The sequence below is a fragment of the Nannobrachium achirus genome, assembly GCF_963921795.1.
Source record: "Nannobrachium achirus genome assembly, chromosome: 14".
Lineage (NCBI taxonomy): Eukaryota > Metazoa > Chordata > Actinopteri > Myctophiformes > Myctophidae > Nannobrachium > Nannobrachium achirus.
The window spans coordinates 53,937,443-53,960,518 of NC_137821.1; the positions used below are offsets into that span (position 1 = coordinate 53,937,443).

Sequence of the window (23,076 nt, forward strand, 5' to 3'; positions counted from 1 at the left end):
CTTATTGTTTTTATGCATTTTATTCGTTTGTATATATAGACCCTTTTTGTTTTCTTCTCTAAAACCTTTTATCCCACGATTCTTGTAACCCTTTTTTCACCTGGTGTCAATTGTCTATTGCAGCAATTTGCAGGGGTCTTCAACAGGGGGTCCGGACCCCTAGGGGGTCCTCAGAGTTACTACAGGGGGTCCTCCAAATCTTCCAATCCTTTTTATATTAACAACTTGAACAATAGTGTCCATAGTCTCAGAACTGTAGCCAAAAATAGAAGATCTACAAGATCACAGCGCCTCGCGCTTGTAGATCGGCTATTTTTGGCAAAGAGGTTTGGTGTAGAAGGGAAAAAGAGCGGACTAAGTACAGAGTAAAAGGTCACGTTTATTAGGCAATGACAGCTCAAGTGGTTAAATATCTGAAAACACAAATTGACGTGAATTCTAAATACACTGATGATTGTGCTGTCAAACGATGAAACTATATGGAATCTATGAACAGGTTGTAGGGGTCCCTGCTTCATCTCTCGCTCAAGTAAGGGGTCCTTGGCCTGAAAACGTTGAAGACCACTGGTCTATTGTAATCCTGGGCGCTACAATCCCTCTGCCAACCTATTGCTGTGTGTAGAGGACTGACCTGTACATCTCACAGATCTTGCAGTATGGATGGTTGACACTCCCCAGCTGCTCTGGTGATCGGTAGCGCAGAGAGCTCTCTGGGTTCTTGCAATTCCTTCTCAAGGACGTCTCCGTTTGCGTCAGCTCCAGACCACCCAGCTAGTCACAAAAAAAGACAGCCAATGAACGATAATACAGTATAACAATTACCATTATTAGGAAATACAGAAAAGGGTGTACAATGTAGGTAGCAGTGACTGATGTCTAGAAAACAAAAGCCATTGGAATATTTAAAGATCACATATTGCATTGAGCTGGGAACAAAATTAAAAGACTAAATGAACTAAATATGCTTTATATTTAACCCATGCATACCTTAACTCTGTAGCCATTGTCTACCATGAACTTGTCGCTGCTGACGGCCCCATGGACTTTGGATTTCTTCTCTGACTGATGTAGCCTAAGAGAAAACAATACCAGTAGTTAGTTGTCAGTGTGTTACTTATCCGAATCAACTATATAGGCCTATATATATATATATATGGTTGAACATTTTCTGAATGTTATTGGTTTGTCTTTCTCTGCCAAAGACTCTCCACTGGGAACTCACCTGTAGATGCCCTGCGCAGCTTCCGAGCACATGCGAGTCTTCTTGCTCCAAGACAGTTTACGCTTGGGGTTGTCCAAAACCTGTCTCAGACTCCCGAACTTGCAGTACTCCATGACAATGAGTCCTGGCAGGGGAAAGGACATCTCATATTATATTGGAGACGGGGTTCATTTTGACAGCTACCTTTGGTGTACTTGATGATTGGTTGGCGATATTTTCATTTCACAAGATTTCTTGTTACTTAGGGGAGGCCATGGGGCTGGAAGTCGTCTTCTCCCCCTTGCTAACGTCGGCCTAGGCAGGGTTTGAACCACTCACCTTCCGCACCTTCCGCATGAAGGACATATGCACTAACCACTACACCAACGTCTTTTATCCAGTTTTTATTTCGTTTTCGTCAGTGTTAAAGGTCAACATTATAATTTTCGTCATAGTTTTAGTCTACAGAATTAACACTGATTGGAGACAGAGATGAAGATGAAATCAGACAATGTCGTGATTTCAATAATGCTTCTCAACAAGCACAATTATACAAAAAAGGACTCACCTTCATTATCCTCGAATACGATGCCGAACATCCGTAGTATGAACGATGATTCATAACGATGCATGTCTTGGATCTCCTTTTCGAATACCTTCACCACCTCGCTTTTAGGGAGACAAAACAGTGCATAGATTAACACCCAGCTCTTAGTGAAATAACACAGTGCCTAGATCATACATGGGCAACTGGTGGCCCGGGGGCCACATGCTGCACCCAGCCAGGCCTACTCTCTCCCCACACTGTATCTGATTGCCTATTGAAATGTTAAACTATTTGTTCTCATTGTACCAGGGACCCCCAGACCTCAAACCTTTCCAAACCTTTTCATTATTTCCTTTGTATAAGCTTACAGCTTGTAGATCTGCTATTTTTGAATAGCCCAACATAATGTGCAAAGTGGTTGTGATGCTCTTTTAACTACTTTTGCTGGGGACCCCCTTGGTGAATGTCCCCCCATAATAGGGATAATGGGGTGGTTAACGTATAAACGTTATTTTTGAACTGTGCTATTAAATGGAAACATATATACGTTTTCCTTGTATCTTATAGGAGTAGTTCACCTCAAAAATGACTTGTTTTCTATTGATTACTCATGTCATGGAGACCTCAATAATATTTTTAGTTTTTTGTCGCATTCCTAAGACAAGAAAAAAAGAAGAAAAACCTGACTGCTTCCCCATCCAGTGCCATGCATTAGGGTCCCCATCCAGGGCCATCCATCCGGGTCCCCATCCAGATTTAATGGGGGTACATTTACTATAATCACATTTTTGTCTTAGGAATGCAACAAATACAAAAAGATATTATTGAACTCAGGTCTCTCTGGCATGAGTAATCGATAGAAAAAAAGTCATTATGGGGTTGAACCGCCTCCTTTAAAGTGAAAAAGTTATTTACAGGGGTGCCCTGAGACAAAAATGTTTGAGAACCACTGGTGTATATTGTACTAGCCTAGTCTATTAGAGAATAATCTCTCGAGACAGCCTCAGAGTCGCTGCGAAAAGGGACAAGTGGGCGGTCCCTTTTCGTGACGATGGCTAGCCAGAATGATTAGAGAATAAACATTTGATCAATTAAAACATGTGCCACAAACCTTGATATCACGCCCTTTTGGTTGCGGTATTTTTTGATGGCCACAGGGAAATTCCTGAATACTCCCTTGTAGACCTCTGAGATGTCGGTCGTCATGAAGGGCGTTTTGGGGAAATCGAAGATCACGTCCCCAGGGCTGAACTGTCGGATGTCTTTGGGGATGTTCTCAGACTTCTGAACTGGTGACGGCCAAACCATCAATGAGAAGAAAACACAAACATCAGACCATTAGAACATTAGTTCCACTGTCAGTGGAACTAAATCCCTTTCTGGAATAAAAAACATTAAATAAACACAAATAGCACAGTCTAAAGCAGTGTTTCTCAAAGTGGGTGTCGTTGGACCATAGGGTGCCGCAGGATACTTTGATAATATTTGGAATTCATCAATATCACTTAAAGGGGCACTCCACCACTTTTCAACCTATGTTCATATAATTGGTCCTCACTCAAAAATAGCTTTTTTTTTTTTCTTTTTTCAGATGAGGGCTGTGGGCAGGTCAGAGACCCATCGTCTTGTGACATCATCGATTGCCAATCCAGCTTATAGAAACTACAGGCTTTCTATTCCTGAAAAGTTGCAATTTTAAAGTGGAAGCCATTGTTCTCGCGATAATAAAAATCGATATATTTATTTCAAAAATATTGATTACATTTTTTTGGGGGAAAATGTTGATGTCACAAGACGATGGATTCTGAACTTCCCACAGCTCTCCTAGGAGACTTGGACTGAGTAGAAAAATGTTTTGATATTTTATCATGAACATTAGTGAGGACCTATTATATGAAGACAGGTTGAAAAGTGTGAACTACTCCTTTAAGTTTCACCACTTAAATGCTCTATAGGCCTACTTAGTGAAACAGACCTGAGTTGTACTGAGTTCTTTTTCCATCTACACCGCATCTCTTCATGTCCACGTTCAATGACAGAGCATCCAGTTTCTCCATCATAATACCCTGGTTCTCTTTCATAATATCCTGGTTCTCCATCATGATATGCTGGTTGCTCGCGATATGTTGTAGCACTGTGAAATACATCTGATATTAAAGCCACAATCACACAATCAAGATTAACTTCATAAAGCTCTGTACAGCTGTGCCTTTTATCACAAGACAAACATGATGCACTTCTCCACTTCATAATTATATAACTAGACCTATTGGCAAACTGAAATTCAGTTTCCACTGACTGGAGTCTAGGTGGGGATTAGTGGTTAAGTGCCTTGCTCGTGGACAAGAAATAGTGAAAATGGCAGCTCTACAAGCTCACAACTGTGCCTTTGTAGATCTACTATTGTCATTAGTTTGGGTCCCGGGCAAATGTCTAATTTCTTGAGCTAAAAAGTTTGGGAAAGCATATGAAGTCTATAGGACTACGTATATTTGGTAAATCAGCAATGCTAGGCCTATATGAAAATGTTGGGTTAGGGTTAGGGTTAGGATTATTTCAGGTTGTGTAGTTTGACATGATACGCTCTCCTGTGCAAATTGAAGAAGAAAAAAAAGGTCCTGTACACATCTGGCTCAAAGAACAATGATAGACTTCTTGCACAAACATATTTTATACAAAAGAAGACAAGACCCTCCACCCCTCCCCTATTCTCACTTTTCTGGTTCTCTGCACGATCCTCCTTGCCGTCCGCCTCATCCTCCTCCCGCTGAGAGGACGCCTCGAACAGCTTACGATCCATCTCCACCTGCAGGTTCAGCGACAGCCGCTGGAAGGCGTCGTTGAGGCGGTCATTCAAGCTCTTGAACTCGTCCCCGTTGTCGTAGGCGTTCATGAAGCGCTTGATGATGTCGTCCCTGTCGGAGGTGTACTTCTTGATGACCTCCGTGGCGGACCCGAGTGTGAGCTTGAGCTCCTCGAGGGCCGCGCTGACCTCGGGGGAGAAATGGGGGGCCCCCTTCTGCTGGGTGGCCCTCAGCACCTGCTCCATCCCTTGCACGCGGAGCTTCACGCGCTGACACCGTTTCTTGTTGGCCTTCACCTCCTCGCAGAGAGCGATGAGCTTTTCCGCTATGAGCAGGATTGGGTCTATTAAATCCATGACTGAAGGGAGAAAGAGGGACAGATGGCAATAGACTGAATTAGAATTTTGCATGCCCAAACAACATTTTTGCCATGTTTAAACATTTTCTTCATGTAGCCCATGTACAGTATTATCATGTCATAGTTACAGCTTATACCAGGGATACTCAAATAGCTGAATCTGTGGGCCAAATTACAAAAATGGCAAGGGGCCAGGTGATCAAATGACAACATTAATGATACTTGATAACATCTGTCTTTCATTGGTGCCTTATATTGTCGATCTTAACAACTGACACTGTTTTCTGGCAAATTAAGCATAGCGGTGTTGAATTTGCATGAGATGTTAAAATGGAAGCGAAAGCATCCTTCCATTTTGGGTTAAAGTGATGGTTCCCTATCAGTTTTTCGGTGCTTGCTGAGGCTCGTCTTTGCTGCTGCTCTGAATGAGTGCACACAGTTTTCTCTTCCTGGATGATTATTCATGTAATAATAATGTAATTAGGCTAAAGATAAGATAATAACTTCATTCTGTCTAAAAGGGGGAAAAAAGGTTTCATTGATTGGTAGGCCAGTCGAAAGGCTGGAATCAGGATACGCATGCCATCTAACTTTTCTAACTTGGTCGTGACAAAGATTGCCACAGAATTCGAGGCATTCATGGTCCAAGGAGCCTCAGGCTACAGGTAACTATGCATGTAACGTGTTATATCCTATTAACCCTGTAAAGCATTGTGCTCATAACACATATTACTTTACTGCATCGAATACAAGACACCACTGTCACACATAACGTATTGTGCAGATTTCATCAGTTGTTTTACTTAGTATTCAAATATTAAGCATGCATTACAATCGGGTAGCATTAAACACTACAGGATAATTGTTTAAGATTCTCTGACCAGATAATCTAAACACACACAAAGTTGGGCGCTCCACACGCTACAGGATTCTATCCCGACTGAGTCGGCCCGATTCAGTCGCTGGCAGCCCGATTGTCAGGAGGGTAATTAAATGCGCTGATTCTCTGGTAGTGTGCGGCCAGCTTTATACTGCTGTGAAGACAGCCGACAGTGGAAGAGGAGGCCACATGCAGGTAACTACTTGTGTTTTCCCATGTAATGCCGTGTATCCCCTACAATACCATATTTGCTGCATGAATACAACAATGCCATTATTAAATGCACGTTGTTGCATGTGTACAGCCTGTAACTAATTACAATAACAAATACCTTCACTTCTCAGCTGAGCACAGAGAGGATTGAGAATGAGCCAACAGTCAGACGCAATCATTGGAAATAGCCACAGGTCACTTCCCCCCATAACCCTGTTCTGCATTGTAACCACTACACTTACATCGTTATTCAACATGTACACAACAGCATAACTGTCACAAACATTGTCATCGACAGCAGTGGTTCTCAGGCCGTGACCTCCAAAATAATTTGAAAATAGCCAATCTACAAGATCACAACATCTCATGGGTGCAAGTCGCTGTGCGCTTGTAGATCACAATATTTATCAGAGTCAAACTAAACGTAATGCCTCAACTCCTTTCCAACTGCTTATCAGGGTCCCCAGTTCAAACATGAATATTTCGGAGGGTCACGGCCTCAAAAGGTTGAGAACGGCTGCACGTTCTCAACCTGCCGAGTGCTGGTTGAGAATGCTGCCGAGTTAAAGCATTCAATAATTCTAGGCCTAAATGGTTTTTAATGTGCACGATGTGCACGGATAATGCACGGATGATGCCCCACACGTGTGCACGCCATTCACAGCTTTCAAACAAAAAAAATCTGAAATCCGTTCAGGCATTCAAAAGATATAGGCTATAGTGTTTTCTTCAAATGTAAACAAATATGGCTGCCATGTTTGGAAGATAGAGTTCTGGGAGTCAAACATGCATTTTGTAGGCTATTTCATTTTGTAGGCTACTTTTACTCCAATACGTTTATTTGAACATTTCTTTCTATGAAGCCCACATTAGTGACTTTCTAGATATACATTTTAATATTATAAAACATACATAAACCAATTTAGCCCTATTAATAGACGATTGCATTGTGAGCTTGTAGATTGTATTTTCAAACATTTTGTACTTTTACTTTTGGTACTTTGAGTAAATTTTTATACCAGTACTTTTGTACTTTTACTCAAGTAAATTTTGTATTCCAGACTTTTAATTGTAACAGAGTATTTCTATATTGCAGAATTGATTCTTTTACTTAAGTAAGGAATATGACCTTCCACCACTGCCAAATTGTGTAGAGAACAATGACATTTTTGGTTTAGAGCTGGGGTAGGCAACCTTAGGCACGGGTGGCAACATTGGCACAGAGGAGGGTGATCACTGGCACACTGGCAAAAGTGTGAGAGAGAGGATTCATATTTTAAAATCAAATATTGTTTTAAACATGGTCATAAATTAATTAATTAAATTAAGTCACCTAATTTGCAACAAATTACATCCTGCACATAATTCTACATCCATTAAAATTCTGAACTTTGACTGGGGAGGGAGTGTAATGATCTTATAACAATGTCCTGACAATCAAAATATGTCAGAATTGTGATGGCATGTCATTAACATGTATGTTGACATGGCACACTGACTATCTAGAAAATAAATACATGGCACTGCATTTCAGAAAGGTTGCCGACCCCTGGTTTAGAGCGACAGCTCCTGACACTTCTTTTGGCAAACGTACTTTGAAAGGACTCTGCTGTGTGCATTACTTTAGCCATTTCACATTAAAGCACCGAAGGCTGTTTTTCTTTTTACTTAGTTCTTGTGCACCAGAGACGACAAGTTCACAACACATTGCATGCTGCAACGTGTTGCGAGCTAGTTTCTTTTTTTCTTTTCTTTTTTTGTTGCATTCCTAGGCCCAAAAATGTGCAGCACCCTGTGGAGACACAAAGAGTCTCCTTAGATGTTTGGCTTAGGAACGTGACAAAAACAAAAAAGATATCCATTAATTCAAGTCTCCATGGGGTCGACAGGAAAAAAAGTCATTTTGTGGGTGAATTGTCCCTTTAAGCGTTATAGGTTTCCTCAGGTCATAATTAGCACAACAAGTCTGTGTGGTCCTATACGGTATGTTATGTTTTTGTTTTTGTTTTCTTCTCCTTTTCTCTTGGGACTGCACCCCGGGGCCAGTGTAAGAACTGGCTCTACATAAATACCTACATAAATTAACCTTAGAAATCTAGACGAGAAAAACTGGTCTATAGTTGTCAGCTGTGAGCTGTCTCCCTGCTGCATGTCAAACTATTTCACTTCTTTTAAAAAAACAAAAAGGAGCTGAAAGCTTATAGGTCATTGTCACTATTAAAGGGCCAAGATCCATGCAACACAATTTGTCAACCTTATCAGCCTTTCCAATGCAACCTTAGATGAAATCAACATGTCAAAGTGCCTCTCCAGTTAATGCGAAAGTGAGAAAAGAAAACTGGATGAGTCTATGTGCCTCTAGTAGTAAAGAAAGATTTTATACAGTACGATACGTTTCATCCATATGACTATGCCAGCAATACCGGCTCTGGGTATCTTGCATCATTGATTGCCACACCGACACAGACACAGATGTATACGACCCAGCCCTGACTGAAATATAATGTTAAAGGAGCTATAGTCAACTTTTTCATTTTGGCCGTTGTCAGGCTGACTCTGTTTACATCCCTCTTCTATTCTTTTACATGGAATCCATATAAAAGAATACAAGAGGGATGTAAACAAAGTCAGCCTGACAACGGCCAAAATGATTATTTTATCATTATTTTGTGCTTTTTGTGGTCATTTTTGAAAAGAAACACATTTTTTTTATAAAATATTGTATTTTATTTTAGCATCCGTTTTTCAAGCAAAAGTTGACTATAGCTCCTTTAATGTAACTCTGACAATCACACAAAGCTAAATCCTCTCCTCTCTCCCTGTTAAATGAACACTGAGAATGAATCATCGGAGTTCATTTGTATTGTTACAAACACAGCAATAGGCCTACTTACTGCAGTCAGGCTCAGCTGTCCTGGAGAGAGAGAACTGAGGACAGAATAAACAGGAAGCAGGAAAAGGAAATTATACAGTAGCATTACACGTAAACTTTTGCAACTGCAGTTCAGTAACTAAAACTCATTTCAACAAAACACATTAAAGAACGCATAAGGAGCTCATTTACCTTCAGTGAGTGTGGATGCACTCCAACCTGTTGACACACGCAGGACACTGAAGTGAAAGCAATCTACAGCTGGTTTTCTGTGTGATCTCTGCTCCTCCTATTTTCTCTGCTTCCTCTCTCTGTCTGACAAGTCTGACATGACATGCCTCTGCTGTTCAGTGGTATACAGGGGGTCAACAGAGACAGTGCGCTTGGCTAGGCCTGGTGGCTATAGAACAATCAGGTACTGTAGAGCAGTGGTTCTCAACCTTTTCAGGCCGCGACCCCCCAAATAATCATATTTTAACTGGGGACCCCCCCACCCTGACGAGCACTAAGAGTTCAATATATAACAGTTATATTGTGAAAATAGCAGATCTACTTGCTCACAACGCCTCGCAATGCAGATCGGCTATTTTCACATTTTCTGCCTCTAATGTTTGACAATTTGGCCCATGTTCAATTCGTTATTTCCTTAAATTGGCACTTTAGAAATGTGCATATGCCCTCTATGCACTTAAACTTTATGTTGGTTTGTTTACTGATGAGTGAGAAAACAATGTTGCACATTCAGTTAATCATCTGAGGGCCCCCCCAAAATAATTTGTGGACCCCCGACCCACAGGTTGAGAACCACTGCTGTAGAGGGATGATTTGGGGGGATAGTCCAGAACCTGATCTGGTTAACTCAGCACTCTAGGGGTCTTAAACCTGTCTCTACCTGCCCTTTTCATATGTACTAGCGTAGACATAGGTGGGGTATTCCTGTTGAATCTAATTATGCAAATACATGAATGAATTGGGAGCCACGTGTCAGTGGGAGGGTTAGTGGGAGACAGATCCTGTGAGGAAGGGGGGATGACATTAGTGTCATTGCTATGTTAAGTAGTAGTACACAATTGAGGGTTAGAGTTTCAACAGTGCTGAAAATTAAGAAAAAAAAGATATGCCATTAAAACCATATAACACAGTTCTACAAACAATTCTGAAGTTCGATAACCTTTATTCATACCTACAGCATATTTTTGAATTTGCCTAAAAAACTAAAACCTGATCAAAAATCATGAAGAGGGAGGTGAGAGGGAGGGGAGGGCTTTTGATCTCAAGTGCTGCTGAAGTTAAACTATTTCCTCCAATGTAGAGGCTACTCCATATTGAATCAATTCTATATAAAGAATGATACAAAACAGATTTGCAGGTTCACCCGAATAAACATGGAGAACTAACTCTCTTCCTTGTGCATTTCATTTATTAACAATTATGCAGGTTAATTCAACATTTAGTTGACAGCATTTACAGTTTCAGTTATACTGTATGTGAATGTGATATGCTCACATTCACATTTAAAGATTATCTTACACATGTTAATCAAAATCACAATACTTGTGTTTTCCATAATCACATTCCTATGTGTTTTCTCTTCACAGCTAAACAATAAGTTTTGACTTTGCACATCCTGATTTGAGGGAATACACAATTAAGCTATAGTCAGGGTCATGTTGATACTACATGTACTGTAGCTTACCTGTGATTGTGTGCATGTGCAAAACACACACATTCACACAAACACAGGTAGGTTACATGCATACACACATAAACGGCTAGAAATGCACAAAACACCTAGGGCTCTATTATGATCCAGGTCTTATGCCTTATGCCTTAACTTCTTTGCCTTTTTTTTTTACTATATAGACATATTTTTTTTTAGATATATTTCAAATAGCTGATCTGCAAGCTCGCAACGTGCAGATGTAAAAATGTTTTTCAAAATAGTAAAAAAAAAGGGTTAGAAGTTAAGGCATAAGGCATAAGACCTGGATCATAATAGAGCCCCTATTGTACTCCTCATTCTAGCATATTAACTTGTGTGTATTCTTGTGTGTATAGAGACAATTGTGACAATTGTGGTTTTAAATTAACCATATTACATATGACATTAATTCAACATTTTCTTTGTCTCTGTTAAGATATTTTTAAGTAGATAAAAATACAAATATCATATTTTAGTTGAAGTATTTAAATTAAGTATTAAGTTCCCGAAGGGTTCCCAGTTCGAATCTGGGCCCCCCCTGCTCCCGGTGAGTAGGTTGGTGCCTTGCATGGTTTCCTCCGCCACCGGTGTATGAATGTGTGGGTGAATGGGTAAATGTAATGCACAATCTATGTAAAGTGCCTTGGATAAAAGCGCTAATGCACCATTTATCATTTAACATGACTTAGGCAGAATTTGTGTTACAAAGTACAACATTACATTCTATTCGCAAGATTCTAGATTTGCATCCTCAATAATGTACCTGTTCCATCAAAAATAATAAAAATGTTAATAAGACTGAAAATTCATTCACCATTTTGTACAAACATAATTGTCCGCATGTCCCATATGGTGTGTTGGTGGACAGTAACAGAGTACTAAAGTTACCGGAGTATACTGTATAGTGTAGCCTATACTTAAAGCATCACTGTAACTTTCCTCTTCTACCCCAGATTTGAACCTGGTGTCCTCACATTTTTACCATTGAGCTAATAGAGCCTGCCTGCTTGATCGGGAGAGAAACTGAATCTTGACCATCATCAGGTCAAGAGGTGTCCAATCCTGTTTTTTTCACCCGATCCAATCATTATGTTTTGGGGTTTCTGCAGCAGAAAGTGTAATATAAACCAAATATGACATTTAATTATTCTGTCATGAAAAAACTAAAAGTCTTTAAAAAAAACTCAGCTATTCCAATTCAACAAAATAACTCCACAGAAATGTAATGGTTTGGGTGAACTATCCCTTTAAAGGGCACAAGCACTTTGGTAGAGGTTTGGGTTGTGTAGTTACCTTGTTATCATTGATAAATCTGAATATTGTTTTGAAACAAACATCTTTAACTCAAATCTCTGCTTCTGGGGGTCCCTGGAACAAAATATTTTTAGATGGGTGTTAAGCGGCCAAACACTACATTTTTAGGGTCCTTGACATACAGTGTCTGCACGTGCATATGCACACACATAGGCGACTCTAGCCTCTTCCAGCAAGGGGTGCACGACCTCTATTACCTCATGCACGCGCGCGCAGCGCGCGTGTACGACGTTCGCGCGCGCGAAAAAAATTGCGGATATTAGCGGTTTTGTAATGTTGTTTTAGCGGATTTCTGCAGTTAATTTTGTACCCAAATGTAAAAATAAGTTACTTGCGGTTATCGGTTATTTGCGGGCAAATTATGCATTTTTTCAAGTTAACACCTTGACGTCCGAAATAGAATGGTGGTTGGTAGATTAGCCGTGACATTTCTATTATTGTATTGTGATCTGAGACATAATATTATGTTTATAAACATGACCCCGCAGCCCCTCCATCTTGAACAGCGCCGCTGTTTTTTCTTCTTTTTTTTTCCCCCAGGCCAGTAACTCACCATGATTTTCTCGATTTCCGTTGGGATAGAATGGGGGTTTTGGCCGATCGTCGATGTCCCCGTGCGTTTCGCGTGCGCGATCCTTTCACGTAAATGTCCCCGCAAATAGTCCATGTGTGACTGAAGAACAGAACTGAAAAGTTTCGCTAGCATAGCCCCAAGCATGGCTGCAGGAGGAGCTCGAGTGTGTAGACAGTAAACGGATGGGTGGAAGGTGCCTTGGAGAAGGAGAGGCGCTGACGTCACCTCTGCTTCATGCACGGTCTGCATGAGCTATCAGTGCACGAGTGGTGACTAGGGAAGGTTAGACGATCGCCGATTTTCGGATCAAAAGCTTTTATTCCGGTTTTAAAGACAAAGTCCGGGAATGTACGACGTGGCTGAGAGTCCCTGGGGGGATGTGCGATATAGTACGGTTTTAACATTAAGGGGCTCCCCTTGGCTTAGAAGGTGTTAAAATCGGTTCGGTTCTACACGGCGGCAGAACCATTTTGGGCTTAATATAATAGGGTTTATAAAAGCATGATCTGACTGTCTTAGTCTTACCTTGGGCTGGTCAGGAGGAAATGGTTCAGTCACGCACAGTGAGACAAGAGTCCTGGCTGATAGAGCCTGAGGTCTGTGTTTTGTAGAGGAAAGTCAGGTACAAAATGATCCTCTCCATGTGATGTTTCAGGGCAAGCAGCTATATTATAATATCTACCGGTAGTCACGTCCATAGCATAGTAGTGAAGAGCTCGAACTCCATGCTTTATTTTTAACAGATGTTGTTTTCAATTTCAATACTGGCGCGTGGATATGACATCACATCAGGAGGGGAGGGGGGGGCTGCCTGGAGCTGCCAGCCTCTATCACTACCACTAGGGGGTGTTGTTGTATTCGGTCTGAGTGGATGTAAAGTTACATTACAAAAAAAAAAAAAAAAAAATGGCCGCCTGGCGGCCAGGGGGTGCACGTGCACCCTAGGACACCCCTTAAAATCGCCTATGTAAGCACACATATACTCTTAGGTATTCGCTGGCACATGTTGTTTGAGACACATACAGATATTTCGGGTCTTGGCCGAATCCGCCTTTCCTTCGCCCGGTATAACAAACACACACACACACACACACACACACACACACACACACACACACACACACACACACACACACACACACACACACACATTATTTTTTTATAGCACAACACATGGTGAAGTATTGTAGTGCAGGTAATTGCAACAACCATTGAACTTTCCACGATTCTTCCAAAAATAATCATATTATTTGAGACACACAAAAAAGGGAATCTATGCTGTATGACTTTTTTTTTTCTTACGTAACATTTCCATACATGGAGATTTTCAGACAGTGTTGCCAGATGGGAAATGTTGAATTATCATACCGGAGGCTTAAAATTATCGCATTTGATTGAAAACTACCTACAGTCACAATAAATAGACAATGAACATATCTGTATTCTCAATAGTCTCCATATCGTCACTGTCTGGCCAAAACCTCCAACCTCTGAACTCCATTTTTGAGGTTTTTGATTTTTTTGGCATAATGCAGGGCTATTGAACACCCTTTACATCTGAGTGTTGGTTAAAATAATATTGAACCAATGGAAAGTGGTAAAAAGTGCTTGGGACAAAACCTCCTAACTCCACACTTTCTGCCAAACCAGCTAACTCCACCCGATTGGCCCTCTCTTTTTTTCATAAATATGTGCTATTGAACACCCTTTACGTCTGTGTGTTGGTTAAAATAACATTGAACCAATGAAAAGTAGTAAAAAGCCCTTCGGTCAAAACCTCCTGAAAATTTACATTTTGGAGTTAGGAGGTTTCGGCCCGACAGCAGAGATATACTGTATAATATGGAGACTATTTCCATTGCCTATTTATACGGTAGTATGACAACAATGTTATTTTTGTGAATTAATCTCAGACCCAATGTCCCTCCAGGCTATGGGATACAGTACATGGCTGCGAGGCCTTGGGGTGGATATAAGCCATCGGCTACCATACGACACAAATTCATGCATGCAGAGAAACTCATGCCTGCATTACACACATACTAAAATAGTATCAATGCTCTGCTGTGATGGAGGCTGTTTGTGTGGCTGTGGTTTGACACACAGGCTGTTTCCTTTGTGGTCAGGCTCTGAATGTCAGCCTAGTCTTCAGTGTTTCATGTTGTTTATTCTGTTCTCACCCATAATGCTGTTTAATGTGTTTAAAAAGAAAACGGAACATTACAGGATGAGTCAAAAGATACTTTTCTCTCAGATACATGTTTTATAGCTCTCAAGGTATTCACTAAAGCACTTCCCTTCTCTTTCCCAAACAGTGGATTTGAACCTATAGGCCTGTGGGTCACAGACCAATTTGTATAGGTCGCAAGTACAGTATATAGCCCTTAATTTGTGTTAGTTTTTTCTTATATTTAGATTTTATTTATTATTATTTCAAAAAAATTAGGAAGTATTGAAAATAGCACACAAGCTCACAACATGTTGCATTGCAATGTGTTGTGAGCTTGTAGATCGGCTAAGTTCACTAATTTGGCTCCTGAGGAAACGTCAAATTTCTCTTTTGGGTCTTGAACCAAAAGGTTTGTGAACCACTGCCCTGACGTAGGAGCATTTCACTACCAAGTCAAAAGACTGGAACATAATTTCTTGCTGTGTATGTGTGCATCTGTGAACACAATAACTCAAGAATATGTGGACTTTTATGCAACTTGTCAAGAAGACAATAGGCTTGATGCATTGGATTCTTTGTGGAAAGTTAAAATGATGTCAGTCTGTCAACAAAATAACTGATGAATGATCAGTAGGCTGCCCCAAAGAGATGATCTACTTTTGGGGATCAAAGGTCAAAATAACAATACTGTTAAGGTAAAAATTACATAATTTGTCATATCTTGAGTTTTTATTTTTCTGTTCTTCATTTGACCATGGAGTTGACCTGTGTCTTCAAGATACAATTTGAATGCAGTACAAGACATTTAATAATTCTTCTAAGCCATGCATAAGCTATGGTTGCAGCTCTGTGAAATCGGTCTATAGAACTGCTGTGAATGACAAACCGAAAGGAAGAGCATGTTCTGAAAGCTAACCTGAGCCGAGCTAACCCCCCAACCCCCCCCCCCCCCCACACACACACACACGCACGCACGCACGCACGCACGCACGCACGCACGCACGCACGCACGCACACACACACACACACACACACACACACACACACACACACACCACAACAGTACAATAAGTTCACTGTGATCAGGAAGTAGTTGTTCAGAGTCGTTCATCACAGGAGAGGATGGGTCTCATCTCACCCTGTGTGCTCCTCTGTGAGTATATATCACTATTATTACTAGTAGCTCTATTGAACTAGTAAATATCACTATTATTACTAGTAGCTCTATTGAACTAGAGTAAATATCACTATTATTACTAGTAGCTCTATTGAACTAGAGTAAATATCACTATTATTACTAGTAGCTCTATTGAACTATATCACTATTATTACTAGTAGCTCTATTGAACTAGAGTAAATATCACTATTATTACTAGTAGCTCTATTGAACTAGAGTAAATATCACTATTATTACTAGTAGCTCTATTGAACTAGAGTAAATATCACTATTATTACTAGTAGCTCTATTGAACTAGAGTATATATCACTATTATTACTAGTAGCTCTGAACTAGAGTATATATCACTATTATTACTAGTAGCTCTATTGAACTAGAGTATATATCACTATTATTACTAGTAGCTCTATTGAACTATAGAGTATATATCACTATTATTACTAGTAGCTCTATTGAACTAGTGTTTGAACCATTTCAATTAAGGAATATGCGGCTATACTGTACTTTACTGAATATACTGTATATATGTACCAATCTATACTATAATTTTGCGAATGTCTGAGTGAGTGTCTGTCTGTCTGAGTGAGTGAGTGTCTGTCTGTCTGTCTGTCTGTCTGAAACAGCGTTTCTCCTCAGTGGCTGGAGCAATTGATCTGAAATCGCATCACCATTAGCATATGAACACACCTGACATAACTGTGAAGCCCGTTTGTCACTTTCACAAATCGTATGCTGTAGATTAGCATTTTTATGGTGTATCTATATTAGCCTACAGTACCTTTTGTGACCACACATGTTAAGGGAGGGGCGCTGTTCAGGCCATGCACAATCACACACAAACACACACACACACACACACACACACACACACGGGGGGGGGGGGGGGGGGAATGTGTGTGTGTGCAGGCGGGCGGGCGGGCGGGCGGGGGGGGGGGGGGGGGGGGGGGGGGGGTTCTGGCCCTGTTACAGATGTTGTCCAAAAATCATGCAGATCGGTACACAGTATCTCTGTAGCCGTTAAATGGAACGGGTATTTCTTACATTGATGCTCCTACATATTAGCATGCAAGCACCAGTTAAAGTTACTTTCCATCCCTCATATACTGTGTGCACAGTGCACATCCATAACCCACACACTGCACATCATTTCGGAGCTCATATCTTTGAACGGGTAAGGGCTAGTTAAGTACAAAAAACACTGATGATGCAACTACTGTATGCAGTACAGAGGCCGGATCTTGTGCCCACTCATGAAGCCTAATATACAACAAAACGTTTTACACCTTAACAGATGATGATAGCCATCTGAAATGTATATAGCTAGAGGTACTAATTTGCTTTTTGATTAAAGGGGCTCTAAGTAATATTGTTACCTGCGTGGCTCTGCCTATGGCTAGCAGTCTATGACAAAGGCTGGAAACCTCTTATCTTCATATTGTTTGTTTTTGTTTAAATTAACATCCTACTGGATCATACTACGGCATCACACAAATGTAGCAGATCTGCAAGCTCGAAAATGTAGCATGAAGCTGCAACATTTTCAGCTTCTAGATCTGCTACTTTTGCTATTTTTTTCATTTGAATTTCTGAATCCTTTGGATTCCACCTGACCATACAGCATGACTTTGACTGACGACAACTGGAAAAAGACACCATTCTTATTGGGATAAATTAGCCTGTGTGAACTGTGCAAAGTGTACATAGAATAAGGTATAGGTCTGTGCTGCTGCATTTTAACATCAGTCATAATTAGTGGTGGTACTTGGAGAGACAGATACTGTATAGACTCAGTGTAAAAAAGGTTGAGAACCATCACTGAAATAGTACAGAAGATTACTAAATTATGACTATGAATTTCATGGTATTAAACTTAACACGGATGAGCAGATATACAATTAAGGGCCATACCACTATAGCCTACTGATGATAACCCATTTTGCTGACCAATTGAAACAATGTATACTTTAAAGCCCTTTTTTTGTTAATTATTTGCATAGTTACTGCATTTTTGACTTTGTAGGGCAGTGGTTGTCTGTTGGTGTTGTCTTAATTAGGAATAACTCAAATTCAGAATATTATGCTTACTTGATATTTTTTCATATTATGTTTCAGTGCTGAGTACCTTCCTCTCGTTTGACACAGTCAAGGTGAAGATTGATCTTCTATTTATACTCTTTATTTATACTCTCTGTCAAGATCATATTTCCACCTGTCACATACTTCATCTACTCTCAATTATTACATATTGTCACTGTCTGGCCAAAACCTCTTAAACTTCATTTTTGAGGTTTTAGATGTTTTGGCATAAATCAGGGCTATTGAACACCCTTTAAAGCTGAGTGTTGGTTAAAATAATATTGAACCAATGGAAAGCAGTAAAAAGTGCTTGGACAAAAACCTCCTAACTCCACACTTTCGGCCAAACCAGCTAACTCCACCCGATTGCCCTCTCTTTTTTTATATAAATATTGAACATCCTTTACGTCTGTGTGTTGGTTAAAATAATATTGAACCAATCAAAAGTAGTAAAAAGCCCCTTCGGTCAAAACCTCCTAACTCCCACTTGAGCTCATTTTCCCGAAAATGAACATTTTGGAGTTAGGATTTTAGCACATTTGGGGGGCGCTACGCCCATGTTTAGCTGTGCTGCTCATTCCACAATTGCATGATCCTTACAAGTTACCTCTCTGTAAAGGGGACAAATAAACAATAACTATGATATAAAATACGATACCAATTGGTATTATTTAAGGGGAGAAATAATCAAACAAATGTAGGTTTACATGATTTTGTTGAGCAAAGTATTAGCATTATAGTTTTTAATCCTATTTTCATTTGACATTGCCAAGTCATTGTCAAAATGTACATGGTATACTACTCATATAGCTTTTAGGTACTATAGTATTATCTTCTCCAGGAAGTGGATGTTCTTCTAAAGTTTTTCTTCCTAATCTGAACAGATAATAGCCCCAAAGCCCACACTGAAAGCTGACCAAACAGGCCTACCTGTAGGGGGCAGTGTTACACTGAGCTGCTCTGTGGAGGGCTCATCTGGATGGAGTGGAAATACTACCGGGACCCATATAGCACAGTGATCAGGCAAGATGCTGTTCCTCACCTGATGGATCAATCAGTGTGTCAGAAGAAGGAGTCTATGGGTGCATCGGACGGAGAGGGCAACCGGCTTACTACACTAAACACAGTAATAAAATCACAATCGGTGAGTACTTTGTAAGATAAATGTTGCATGTGCGTGTGGGTTGGGGGTGGGGGGTACCGGTACATAAACATAAACATCATGCAGTCCATTGTGTCTCACATTAATTTGAGAGACAATCACTTTAGTTTAAAGTTTGTAAACGATAGGGGAAAAAGTGTATTTTTTGGGTGAAATATCCCTTTAAATGCATTGCCGTCATACTGTGTCATAGTGCCTCAACCTTCAGTGCCTGGACCTGTGGAACAGATTTCTCCCGTTGTAGTGGGGGTGATTGTGGGACTTCTGGTTGTGATTCTACTGACCATCCTTCTGCTCCTGCTTTGTCGATACAGAACATCCAAAGGTGAGAACCACTAGTGATATAACAAAACAAAAAAAGTGTTGTGATACTGAAAAACAAAGAACTGGTTTGTAGTGTAAAACACATATTTTAGTTACAACATATGTTGCTCTTTTTTAATTACAGATCCATGTTGTCTCAGGTAGGTACAGCTCTCGGTTTCTAAAACTGTCCCATTTGAAAAATCTCCTTAGTCAACTGGAAGTGTCAATTCCCTTTAAAGTTTGGTGCGACCGCCCACACTATAAATGTTTCCTTAACCAGCCTGAGCATTATTTCTATGCTACTTCCTACATTCTAAACTGGTGGGTTTGTGTGTAAAAAAAAAAAAAACATTACCTGTGCCGCATCACAATGACTGCTGATGTTACTTCGCATCTATCTGTGCTATAGCTCATGATCTGGGAATTAGCCTAATAGGGCTTCACTATTATATGAAAAAGGTGACTTATAAAGAAAATTGAAAACAACATTAATCAACACTAACCAACTATCGTCTCATCTTAAAACATGACCAAGTAGATCATGTCTGCTATTAAATATTTATCTTGAAAAAGATCTGTCAAGTTCCAGGGAACCAATCAGGACTCTGTATCAGACCAGAGGACCAACCGCAGAGGAAGTCCAGAAGATGGACTCCCCCCACTTCAGCATGGTAAGCTTTTAATCCAATCACAATCAATCAATCAATCAATCAATCAATCAATCAATCAATCAATCAATCAATCAATCAATCACAGCTGTAACCAATAACCCATCAATAACCCAACACTGACATTTCTGCTTTGTGGATAACACAAACACAACAACAATGTTTTTTTCTTTCAGGTGAGCCTGCAGCTGAGTCCGGTGATGTGACATATTCACAGATTGAAATAAAACACATTAAGACAAAGAAAGGTGAGTAAACCAAAAACATGGTGGAGCTAAATGATGAAGTGTAGAGTGGTTGTGAATGAGTGTCTGTGTTTGTGTGTGTTCTGTGTTGTCACTCATACAGTATTTAATCTATCCATCACATAATAAAGCATGGGCTAAGCCATTGTCTTCCTAACTGTACAGAAACTGTGAACCTTTTTATGTTTTTTTTTTCACATAAACTTGCGTCACACAAAAGTAGTTAAAATAGCTCACAACACATCCCAATGCTGCATGTAGTAGATCTGCTGTTTTCACTATTTTAACATATTTTCTTTTTAAATTGGAAAAGGGAAAGTTTTTTTTTTTGAGAAACAGGCTTTCCACCCAAATATATTGTTTCACAGTGTACTACTTGTTTCACAGTGCACTAAAGTACTACAGTAGCTTAAACAGTGTTCCTAATAGAGAGTTTCCTTCACAGAGAAGCCTGCTGAATCTGATCCACTTGAGAGCTCTTTGTATTCTGAAGTGAAGCCTGGATCCACCACAGGTAGGATACATTGTGTTATTACTAATGTACAAACATTCTGAATTTTGCAGAACATTTTCACCAAAAATGTAATACACTATCAATAAATCCACAGGTTGTGTGGCGAATTAACAAATTAATTTACCTGTCATTATGTCAAGGGGAATCAATCTGTTGGACAGCATTTGTACTACATGATATGATTGTCCTTTTGAAATAAAGACAGTGGATAGTGAAGCTCAACCAGTGTATTTTTGAGTTCTGCTATAATCCCTGGTCAGGCCTTGATTGAAATAACCAGGTTTGTGTCAATTAAGCAGTCACCCAAGATTGATTCTGGCACCAAGATAAGTCTCCTTTGTGTCAGAAGGCTCCTAGTTCATACTGAAATTAAGGACAATAATCACGACAACAGATAGCAGGCAGTGGGTATACTGTAGGAATGGAAGTTGAGCCACTTCTGACAATGCAGTGAGTTGCTAAGGAAGCATTTACACACCAGGAGAATGACAGATAAATGATAAAGAAGTTTGAATTCTTTGAATAAATCACAGGAAAAAACATCCTTTGCAAGTCAGGAACTTTAGACGTGTTCTTACAAAACCAGGTTTATGATACACCTCCAGAAAGAATAGTCAAATTTAGTGACTGTGTTGTGTTGTGTTGTGTTGTTTTGTGTGAGGAGCAGGAGACCCAGATGCGACTTACGCCCAGGTTAACCACCAATACAAAGCCAAAGCCAAGAAAAAGAAAGGTAGGCGGAATGCATATATAGGCCTACCTACACACATACAGTTTTAATACACAATATGCTAGGATTTGGTCCTCAATATTGAATCTGTTTCAGTGAAACAAATAAGAGGAACACAAAGCTAGTTCTTAAAATACATGTAACACTACAGCCTTGTGTGTTTGAAGGCTGAACCTGTCACAAGTATTACATAATCGAGTGTAAAATATTCGATATTGTGTATTTTAGCCATAATACAAGGCATTATTGATTATTTGTACATTATTGGTTTGATTATTGGTATCGTCTTTTCTTTGTGTAGGTAGGCACATTTTTTGTCATAGCTGGCCTAAAAGCCACAACATTAAATAGTTAAATATAGCTGCAAGCAGCGATAAAGTGGCCAAGGCATAAAAAGCAGGAAAGCAAAAAGGCATCAAGGGAAAGCAAAGAACAAATCAAAGAAAAACTGGAAGCAGTGTTCTTCCGAACAGGTCTCCGGCAGGTCAGGTGTTTTTTTTTTTTTTTTTGGCCTAGTGGTGACTATAATAGGCCAAAGTGAAAAGGGTACCACGTGTTCTTGGGCCTTTCACTGCAATCGGACGCTGCATGCGGGATTTGAAGCATTTTGTTCCAAAAATTTGTTTTGCCAAAATTGACCCGCTGGTGGCATCTGTTCCTTGGCCTAGTGGGAATGTGTGTGCAAAATCTCACACAAATAGCAGGCTGCGTTTGAGACATTTTGTTCAAAAAGGAGCAATCCTGCAAACCTTGGAATTCAATGTTAGCCAATTAGATAGAATATGATATCAGACAAATCCGTCATGATTACATCACTGTAGAGATACTGTGTACCCATTTCTGTGATTATCGGATAAAATCTGAAGGAGTAATATCGAAGAATGTGTTTTCGGCCTTCTGGTGGCGCTATAAATGACAGAGACTCTGACGATTTTACACTAATCGGCATAGTTATTGGTAAAAGCACAAATTGACCTCTACACAACATGTATGCAAAAGACTATATGCAACAGACATAAAATAGTTCCAAAGAACTCAAGGTTTTAACTCAATATCTTTATTTTCCAACTTTTTCATTAGTTGTCTTTGTTGTTGAAGAGTTGGTCATCAGGTTGTAAACCTTCAAAACAGAGGGTTAACAACCTAGCCATTTTCAGGCATGTCTTTTAAATCACAATGTTTTCAAATAATTCAAGTAGTAAACGTCTTCAAATAAAGTTTTTAAACATTAAGTATTGTGAAGTCTGAACCCAAACCAGCACACGGAAACAGTTCTCAAGGTGAAAACGCAATAAGCGTTGTTTTATTCAATGGGGCGTTCCCCTAAAACATGAAATAAAGTTCTTCCCAAAACCGGGGCTTTTAACTCAAAATATGCTTCTTTCCAGAACTTAACAGGGGTTACATTCGAAACACATGTTTCACAGTATGCCGTTGCTTCCATTAACACATGCCATTTCTCTTCCAAGATTCAGATGCAGCTCCTAATTTGCCTACAATGGGAACAGATAGAACCACCATTAGCAATGTGGCAAAATACAGAGCAAATGTGCGACAGGAGAA

General features: G+C 39.9%; 1 protein-coding gene across 1 annotated transcript; it reads right to left on the reverse strand.

Annotated features, from left to right (window-relative positions):
• Window positions 1-606: 606 nt before the first annotated feature.
• On the reverse strand, window positions 607-4,908 carry LOC308298139 (mixed lineage kinase domain-like protein; the record flags this gene model as incomplete). Its single annotated transcript, XM_080741695.1, has 6 exons — window positions 607-771; window positions 988-1,072; window positions 1,223-1,346; window positions 1,770-1,870; window positions 2,860-3,037; window positions 4,464-4,908. The coding sequence occupies 6 exons, from the start codon at window positions 4,906-4,908 to the stop codon at window positions 607-609; spliced, it is 1,098 nt and encodes a 365-aa protein (XP_080597821.1).
• Between the last annotated feature and the right edge of the window lie 18,168 nt (window positions 4,909-23,076).